At 58.3% G+C, this 9,621-nt stretch overlaps 2 protein-coding genes across 2 annotated transcripts in view; both read left to right on the forward strand.

Annotated features, from left to right (window-relative positions):
* PRTG (protogenin) overlaps positions 1–7,699 on the forward strand; it is a 49,764-nt gene extending 42,065 nt beyond the window's left edge. Inside the window, exons 17-20 of the mRNA XM_044438539.1 lie at positions 97–217; positions 482–647; positions 1,670–1,774; positions 2,063–7,699. Of these exons, the coding sequence (XP_044294474.1) occupies positions 97–217; positions 482–647; positions 1,670–1,774; positions 2,063–2,431 (761 nt within the window). The 3' untranslated portion in view covers positions 2,432–7,699. The remainder of the gene's footprint in view (positions 1–96; positions 218–481; positions 648–1,669; positions 1,775–2,062) is intronic.
* Positions 7,700–8,445: 746 nt separating this feature from the next.
* The window catches only part of PYGO1 (pygopus family PHD finger 1), a 10,041-nt gene continuing 8,865 nt past the window's right edge, over positions 8,446–9,621 (forward strand). Inside the window, exons 1-3 of the mRNA XM_044438540.1 lie at positions 8,446–8,583; positions 8,878–9,009; positions 9,329–9,380. Of these exons, the coding sequence (XP_044294475.1) occupies positions 8,446–8,583; positions 8,878–9,009; positions 9,329–9,380 (322 nt within the window). The remainder of the gene's footprint in view (positions 8,584–8,877; positions 9,010–9,328; positions 9,381–9,621) is intronic.

A 9,621-nucleotide genomic window follows, 5' to 3' on the forward strand; every position in this document is an offset into this window, starting at 1 on the left:
GGTGGGAGCGGCCGGGAGAAGCTGCTCGGGGTTTTCTGGAAGGAGCGTTCTGGGAGGCTGCAGTGCTGGGAGTTGCCCCTCCTCGCTTCCTTGCAGGTTACTCCGGCTACTACCAGCTGGACCAGAAGTCCATGACGGGCATCGTTGCTGGCGTCTGCATCGCCCTGACCTGTATCCTGGTCTGCGTCCTCATCCTGATCCATCGCAGCAAAGCCAGGCAAGCCGGGGGCCCCTGGGGTGCTTCCGCCCCCACCACCAAAGTGCCCGAGAGAAGCAGGCCGGAGACTGTGGGGCCCAGAACCCTGCACCCCTCCTCCCAGGGAGCCCCTCGAGACAGCCACGTGCAGGAGGCCTGGGGGGTCCATGGGGGCGTGCAAGGCCACATGCTGCAGCAGGACATTGCCCATTCATGGCGGGGGGGGGTTGCCCACCAGCCACGCCTGCCCACGGCTGACCTCTCCTCTGGCTTCCCATTGCTCAGGAAAACGTCGGCCCCCAAAAGCAGCCAGCGGGGCTCCCTGCAGCTCTCCCGCCAGGGCAGCTCTTCCACCGGTGCCCGGGAGCCGGGCAAGAGCCTGGGGGACGTTGCGGAAAACGAGGAGTCCTTACTGCCAATGATAGGGAGCGCCGGCTTCCTGGATGCCAAGGTACCGAGGCCCGCTTCCTCCTTGTGCTTGTATTTCTTCGGGAGAAAATGGCGTCCCTCGGGGTGGCTTGCAACAATTCAAACCAAGCAATCTCACAGAAGGAATTATACATGGTGCAGAAGTGGACATGGGCTTGGAGGGTAGAAAGATTCCAAAATTTGGGGAAGGAGGACCAAAGGGATGCTCTGTGAAGGTCGGGGTGGTCGCAAGTCCGCAGCCAGATCACCACCGGCCCATCCAGTGCAGACGGGGCCGGCCCAAAGCTCACCCTGTGGCAGGCGAGGTGCCCCCGTGGTCTTGCAGGCACCCTGCGCTAATCCACATCGTCGCATCTTCTAACACTGCTCGTCGACAGCCTTGGCTGGGAAGGGTTTTCTGCACGGAGGGGACTTGTGTATCGTGAGAAGCCGTGCCACACGTGCACGGGGAGGTCGCCCTCCGATCCGCTGCAGGAAGTGGCCATGGAATAGGCCAGTCCAGCCTGCACCCACGTGCAGCGGGTTCTGAGAGGGTGCGCGATGCAGGCCTGGGAGCCTGCGCATGGGGCTGGGGGCTGAGCATGGAGAGGTGGAGAGCATGCCCAGCTGGAGAGCATGCCCTTGTTCGCCTGGGAGTTTTCTCCCTGGATCCACCCCTGGCAAGTCCCCTTCGATGGCTCCTTGTAAACATGTGCAACCCGTTCTGAGAGCAAGTGCTGAGAGAACAGTCTATAAAATAATTACATGGAGAAGGACTGTTTGCTTCCACCCCGTTCATCCGGCCCGTGGGTGGGGATTTGGGGGGGGCTGGCCCAGGGTTGGGCACTTCTTCCAACACAGTCCGGTGCCTGTGGACACAGGAGTGCGCTAGCACGGCTTGTTTGCGGGCAAGCGTGCGGAGGGGCGCGCCCGTCGGGCTGCGGGCTGCAGGCGGAACATGGAAACGGCTGGAGAGAGGGGTCACATGCCCCCACCGAGGCCTCTGCATTGATGCCGCCGCCTCCTGTTTCCCGGAGTGACGTGAGGTTCCTTTGCCTGCTATAGGGGGGCACTGACTTGGTCATCAACAGCTTTGGGCCAGTCGCAAAGAGCAGCTCGAAGAAGCGGTGGCTCTTCTTCCAAGATGTGAGGAAGGCAAAGGCGGAGGAGGTAAGAGGGGGCTGTGAAAGGCCTCCCAGGCTGCGGGGGTGGGGGGCTCCAGGCCAGGCCCCCAGCCTCCTCGCTGTCATTCGCAGGTGGACACGGCACCGGGTTCCTCTCCTGGCCGCTTGCACCAGGGCAGCCCCGCGGGGGGCCTTGCGCTGCTCAGGTCCAGGCTGCTGAGGGGCCTTGGCCAGAGGAGGCGGCTGGCTTGGCACTGCCAGCCCGGCCCCAGGGCTTCCCTTCGGGGCCTCCCGGAGGACGGTACCGTGAACGCCGCCCTTGTGCTTCCTCCAGGCCCAGAGGCGGCTCGCCCAAGCCGCGTGCTCACACCAGCTGGGCCACGCCGTTCCCGGCAGGGAGGACAGCTCCCCGGAGCCACAGCCGGACTTTGCGACACCGTACGGCGTCGTGGCTGACATGGAGCACTCTGCAAACAGCGAAGGGAGCCACGACACCGGCGACTCCGGGAGGTTTTCGCACGAGTCCAGCGAAGATCTGCATCACTCCGCAGACCTGGCCAAAGGCCCGGGGGCGCCCGATCCCGTGGGGTGCAGTGCCTTGTGCGTGGCCAGCAGGCACGCCATCCTGAGTGCTTCCAAAGAGCCCCCCGACCAAAGCACCCCTCCGCCCCCTCTCCAGCCTCCGCTGTCGGGACAGCACTGAGCTGCCAGCCTGGCCGTGCTCCTGTGCTGTCCTGGGGACAATGAACAGCAAGCCAAAGCATTCGGGAGGGACCTGGGAGGACCGCAAGTGACTCCAGGTTCTGCCTGTGTTTTCTTAATGTGTGAAACTCACTCGTCTGAATGTTTAGTGCTCAGCATGTGAAGGGAGAGCACAGATTTCTGAGCAGCGCAAAGAAAAGCTCTCTCTCTCTCTTTCTCTCTTTCTCTCTCTCTCTCTCTCTCTCTCTCTCTCTTGCTCTCCCTCTATCATTAGAGCAGAGGTGTTCCCTCTGCTTGGACGTCTACCTCAGTTTGCCAGATGGCGAACTCAGAACAATTGCATTACCTTGTTGCGACATGGAGAGTTGGCCTCGGCAATGTTACCAGTGAGAACTTCCTAGTGACCAATCCCCTGTATTTTGCTGCATACCTGAGGGAGAGTGGGAGAGCGTGAGTCCCCCAGGGCTGGTGCCGACAGGCTGCGAGGAGGAGGAGGAGGAGGAGGAGGAGGGTGCGGTACGGCGGCAGCCTCCCATCGGAGCAGGAGCGGAGGAGAGAGAGCTGGCAGAGTGGTCTGGACCAGCCTGGATGCAGCATGCGAGCCCCAGGCAGCCCACAGGCCTTGCTCAGAGGCCCCCGCCTCTGCAGGCGCTTCCAGGGCGCAGTCGCCTCGGGCCACCTGAGGTCGAGGCAGAGGCCCTGCCAGGGCCGGGGGCGGCCCCCCTGGCTCCCCAGCCCGCTCCTGCGGGGGCCTTGCGGGCCATGCTTCCACCAGTGCCTTCGTGGTTGACCTCGTTGGGAGACGCTGCGCCGGATCCGGCGTGGGAGCAGCCGTCGTTGCCTGGGTCAGGCAGAAGGGCGATGCTGAACGCAGGGCGCGTCCTCACGTCGCAGCAGCAGTGCCTTCAAGTGTACATGCGCGCGCACACACACACGTGCAAGTACGTCCGTCGGTGTGTGCTGCGAAATCACTGTTTTGCCTTACGCCTTTTTTAGTATTCATGAAGTTGCTTCAGAGTACAGAAAAATGCCTTAAACACGCTGCACATGGGGCGCCAGCGGGACTCGCATGCTCGGGGACTGCGAGGGCCCGCGTCTCCCGACCACGCCTGCGCACCAAAAAGCTCTCTCGCCTCCTGACAGCTCAGGGCGTGTGGCCACGTCTCTCCCTCCCTCCCCTCCCCTCCCGAAGTCGGTCGTGCCAGGCAGCTGGGCATTCCTGGTGGGATGGAGGAGCCGGGGACTTAGCTGGGCAGCCTCTAGGAAGAAGGCGGGCGCCTCTTGCCGCCTGCCTGCATCCGTGCAACTCCTGTTTTATACTACCTCCTTTTAAAGTAATTCTAGTATTATTGTTTTCCTGTACTCAGGGCGCAGTTTGTTAACTTTTGGAAGCTGTCTTGCAGCAATGCGAGGCAAACTGACAGGGTATCGTGTTTGTTTTGCTCTAAGTCGGAGAGCGTGTGTGTGTGCGTGTGCGTGAGGGAGTGTGAGTGAGGGGGGGCCATGTTCACCAAAGTTGTAAGCCTGCAGTAGACACCCCTTCCCCACCTGCTCCAACTGGGATTCCTTTCTTCCCCCAAACGATAGGAAACGCGTCCCACAACTTACCAGGGTGACCTGGTCCTGTTGCCGAGAGTGGCAGCCGCCCTGTTGTGCCATGTGGAGTCGGAGGTCAGTCCGAACGACTGGTGGGGAGCAGGCAGGACTCGGTTGGTGACTTGGCCGACAGACCCCAGAGGTTTAGGATGCTTGTTTGCTAGGGCTGTACCAGACAGGACAGGTTCACCTTTTCACCGTTCTCCTGATTCAAAGGCTTTAAAGATGATAATAATCTTGTACCAAAGAATGTTCTGTAGGAAAGAGAAGAAAGCTACATATTTTCCAAATAATAATGAAAATGAGCTAGTGAAGAGCTATAGGTTTGAATACGTTTTTTTGCATAAGTAGTTACTAACCGAAAGATGGAGAAGTGAACCAAACAATAGAGGGATTTTTATGGACTGTAGCCGTGGATTGCCTAGAATAGTTCTACAGTGTTAACTACCTTATTGTTACAAGAAACTTTAAAAATGTTGAAATACGATCTCCACATGGATCTCCAAAGATTTCCAAGTGTAATTTTGTTTTCCTTTTCTTTGGCAACTAGCTTTTCCAACAGTCCAGTATTAGATAAGATATTTTTAAAAGTTTTTTAATATGTACTTGCTGAAGAAAAAGAAATGCGTCTCACCAAAGATTTATGGTTGGGCCTCCCGGGGAAAAGCTGTTCCATGTACGGCAGGGGCGCACCCACCCCGCGAGACAGAGCGCGAGGGTCCCACGGCATTTCTCGGGCTCCCCGAGTCTTAGCAGCAATGCCAGAGGCTGATGTGTGCAGGTAGCCGCTGCCTTCTTTCCCAAAGACTTCCAGAGGGGAGCAGCGAGCCGTGCACCTCTGTGGCAGCCGAGGCCGTGGCCCGGTGTACGTTGGGGGGTGCTGTGCACGCTCTTGGGGTGCCCCTGCAGCGCTCTGAGCGGCCTCACATGCAGCCCCATCCAACTTGAAACCGGTCCCTCTGCACGAAGCCAAAGCTTGGCTCATCCGACAAGAGGGGTGAGCTCATCTTCCTCGTGTCTTCCGCTAGAATGGTTAGGTGGCTTTGCCTCAGCTGTCCGGAGTTAACTAAAGAGAATGACTTAATCCAAAGTGAGATTATCCAGGAAAGAAATAAATAGCTTTTATTCAAGTGTTTCTTAGCAGCAAATGAAGAAAACCAAAGATATTTAAGGTTACCTCAGCATAGAGGCATGTGTTAGGTAGGTCTTTTTGCTTTGTATTTCTTGTTTGAGTTAGTGTTGTATCCTAATGTGACGCTTCAGCTGGGATCCAGAGAAGGGCTGGGCGTGCTTTCTGCCTTTGCTTTGTCGTGTGGCGGAAGATTCAACCCATGGCTTGGTGGGCCCGGAAACAGCTTCTGTCCCCCCGCAAACCCTGCTGGGAAGAGGCTCTGGGCAGCTTTCCGGGGCTCGCAGATCTTGGAGCCTCATCATAGTTCACTCTTTTTCTGGAAAGCGGATTTACGTACTTGGTCAATAAAGCCGCCAGAGAGCAGATGAGCAAAACTGCCCTTTCTTAACTTCATCCCTTCCCTCTCAATGGCCAGGGGAGAACATCCCTTGATTCCACTGAAATCTCAGTTGGGTGCAGCACCTGAAAAGATTTACTCTGGAGTAGCCCCATTCCTTTCAGCGGGACACCCAAAGAATGACCCTGGAGGAAGTCACTTTTTGAGGACTGGGACGCTCCGGCTCCCAGCAGATCCCCCCACCCCCAGTGTGGCGGGCACTTCCCTTCCCGTGGGTTAGGGTGAGGCGGTCCCGGGTGATGCCAGCCCAGAATCCCAGGCTGGTGCCAGGAGCGGCTGTGCATGCAGCCCGCAGAGCTTTCGGACAGGTGCGGGGATTTGGGAAGCCGGCATCTCCTGGCCCCAGTGCCACAGAAATGGTTCCTGGCAAACCCAGAGCGGTCACCATGATGAACCTCAAGTCGAGCAGAGACATTATTGACTTATTCTACCATTCGAACGAACAGTTACGCTCTGTGGCGATACTGTGGCCCAGTGTGGGCCAGTTGGGCAGTGGCGAGGGTCCTGCTCTTTGGCAGATGCTCGGCACTACAACTCCCATAAGCTGCGGGCAGCATGGCCGGTCGCCAGGGCCTGTGGGAGCTGCACGTCAGTACGCCTGGAGGGCCCAGGCTGCTGGACTGTGCTGTGGGGGCTGCCTTGATGGGGGTTCAGACCCCCAGTCCTTGGCCACAAGCCCTGGGCTGCAGCGCCGGCTTGGCTGCCACACGCCGCCTCCCCAACACCAGGAGCGGCTGTGGACAGGCGTGGGCTGGGCGTTTTGGTTGTGTTAGGAAAGGCTTCTCTGAATGCGATTCACTGAACAGTATTTCTGTTCAGCTTTTATCCTGTAACACCTGTTTCGGCCTACAGTTGAAAACATTTTTAAAAATGGGATTAAATACAGAAATAGAGGAAAAGAGCAGCAACCAAAGTCTGTTTTTGCAGGCAGGCAGACTAAGCAGGGCAGCTCGTGAAGCCCCGTGTGCCTCAGAGTTCCCCACGGCATCTGGCTTTCTAAGAGAAAATCAGTGGGTCGCCTGGGGTGGGGCACCTGTCTGCCCCCCCCACCCGCGCACCACTCAGGTCTTTGGGGGATGTGGAAGGGAGGGGGCTGCCCCGTGGGGCTGCCCCAAGAAGCCTTAGCAGGTTTTGGTGGTTCCGCCTGGCAGCAAACTGCCTGAGGCCTTGTGGCCCCTCAGAGGCCGCTCCAGGTGCGGCTGAGAACCTCCCGAGGACCTGCTGGCCCCCACACCGCCGAGACCGTGCTCAGGTGTCCATCTGGGAGGTGCATGAGCCGGGCAGTGCGGCTGTGCTGGCAGGGAGCTGGTCGGGCCCAGCGGCTGAGACCGCCTGTTGGCCTCTGGGGACCTCACGCAGCGCCCACACAGAGCCCCAGCGGGTGCCTGCCACCCTCCACCCGCTTCTTGTGAGGAGGAGGTGGTGGCAGGCAGGCCGGGGCTGGTGGACACTTGCGTGTTCTCCCCAGCACATGCTGATCCCTGTGGAAAAGGTGCCGGACTCCAGACAGAGCCCAGAGGACATGAACATCCAGGGTTCATGAACAACCCCGGCTCATCTGCCTGGTGCTTTCAGTAAATGGCTTGTTCAAGAAACCCACGTCTGGGGGGGTGGGGGGACCAAAACCATTGTTTCTTCCGTTATTGTATTTTTGGAGATGTGAATGACTTGCCAGTGTGGGTGTCCAGCTGCGTTTCTTGAGCTGAGGGTGTTCTGGACCCCATCACTCCTTCTGCTGTTTTCTTGTAAGGGCAGCAGTGGCTGACTGGTAAATGGATGGCAGAGCTGAATTACATTAATTTTATAATTGACTCAGGGGATCAGCTCGGTGAATTCCATTGCTTGAGGGCAGCCACTGTTGCCTTGATCATGAATGTACCTTTTAAAATGTATTTTTTAATGTTTTGTTTCATAACGTGGATTTTTAAAAACCTTTTTTTAAATAGCATCATAGTGAATGTTAACCTGGTGTGTTTTTCCTCCTCCCTCCACCACCCCATCCCAGTCTTGTTCCTATACTAGCACAAATGTCATGCCAAAAATGAGTAGAAATTTAAATGCCAAATTGTTTATAAAACTGCTGTCTAATACTGATGGATTGCACAGTTTAAATAAAAGTTTCCTTTAGTAAATTCTACCTCTTCCCCCCACCCTTCAAGGAGTAGTTTTCTTTTCAATCTGTTGTCCAGTGGGTCAAACCATGGAGAGGATTTTTAGGGTCAAGTTGGTGGGTGGGGACAGTGATCCAACAAGAGGGGTCAGGAAAGCAGCCAGATTTCACAACACGGTGGGCCCCCGGAAGCACAGCCGACTCCCTCCACAGTCTGTCTGCATCAGGATGGCTCTCACTCAGCTTGCCTGTCCCTCTGGGGAGGGGGGCATCCATCTGAAGGGATGCCCCCCTAGGCTTCCCCCGGTTCTTACTGCAATGTGTCTTATTTCTTCATGAAAGAGGCCCCCATGCATGACTCATATGGACTTAACATTTTTACTCTCCAGATTTCCAAACTGCTTTTCCAAACCAAATTCAGTTCACATCGGTAACACCTCAGCTCAGTCTGGAAATGAGAACGCACATGGCGAGGAGTCCCTCTGTGTGCTGGTCTTCTCTCCTTTTTCCCAAGTGTCCCCCAGAGGTGTTCAGTACCCATGACCTGCCTGTGTGACACGGGGAGGGGGGTGCCCTTGTCAGCCCCATCCTGTGTAGAAGCAGCCTCTGGTCTTGGCCTTCCACTGGGACTGCAGGAGATCAAAGGACCTCCTTGCACGCATTTCATTCCAAGAATGCCATTTTTCCTGTTGTGTCCGTGCCTTGAGGAGCGCCCCTTGCAGCAGGAGGTGTCCCGCCTCTGGCCTGCTCAGATGTCAACGTGGGCTTCTCTTCATCTCCATGCTCCATGGAAAGACCAGGGGGAAGATCGGAGTGCCCCAGCTGATGATGGGAGAAGATGATGCAGCTCTCAGCCTGCAGCACAGCTTTCCAGCTCCTGCCCCGGCGCCAAACGAAGGCATGGAGCCGAAGCAGGAGGTGGGGGCTACAGCTACTGCGAGGCCGGAGAGCGCTTGGCCAGCTCTTGCACGCGCGCCACCCGATGTCCTGTCCCTGGGCTCTGTTGCCCACTCAACCAGCACAGGGGAATAGCTGCTTTCGCTTAAGGTGCATTTCCCAGGTGGACAACAACTGCCTTAACCAGCATGACAAGAAACTAATAACCGTGTGCAGGATTTCCGAGACACGACGAGAAGCCTTTTGCATTTTCGGCAGAGCAGATGTTCTTTGCCGGCCTGGCACACGCTGGCAGTCTTCACGCCTTAACCAAAGGTCCACTGCAAGTGGCTCTCCATGCAAACTTCTCTGAAGCGGCATCGAGGGAGCTTCCACCCGCAGCTGAAGCCAAGCATGCCGGTCTTGATTTCTAGGTTTCTTCATGCCGAAGCAGATGTGATTGTTCCGGTATGTTTCCCGCACGCACCTCCTCATCTGTGTATCCCTTTACAGGTTGAGCTTCAAGGCCCGCACGAGGAGGCAGGCGGCCACAAGCAACCCTGTTCTGCCAGGGGTCCGTTGATAATCGGGACGCGGATCCGGCTGGGGCTGCAAGGGCACCGCGCCTCTCTCCGCCGCAGAAGGCCAGGCCAGAGCCGCTAAAACGAAGCGGAGGGTGTCGCTCCGGCTCCAGTGAGAACGAGCTCCCGGGGGACGTACTCCTTGGGTTCCCCCGGGAAGGCTGCTGCCGACGGCTGCCCTGGCCGCGCGGTCCTCCCTCTCGCAGGGGACGGGCACCGGGCTGCGGACGTCGAGCGCCTCCGCGGCCGCCCCTCCTGGTGGGCGCCCGGGGGCGGCCGCGGCTTGCTTCCTGCGCTCACGCGGGGCCGCCCCCGTCGAGGCTCCGAGCGGCAGCCTCTCGGCGAAGCCCCGAGGACGGCGCGGCCGGGCCGCTCCCGCCTCCTCCCGCCGCTCTTCCCCCGCCCCTTTCCCGCGGAGCGCGGGCGGGCAGGTCGGGGCGCCGAAGCCCGCGAGCGTCCCGGGCGCGGCGCGCCGGCTCGCCTGCGCCGCCGCCCCCTC

Source organism: Varanus komodoensis, unplaced genomic scaffold, assembly GCF_004798865.1.
Source record: "Varanus komodoensis strain SLA01 unplaced genomic scaffold, ASM479886v1 scaffold33, whole genome shotgun sequence".
NCBI lineage: Eukaryota > Metazoa > Chordata > Lepidosauria > Squamata > Varanidae > Varanus > Varanus komodoensis.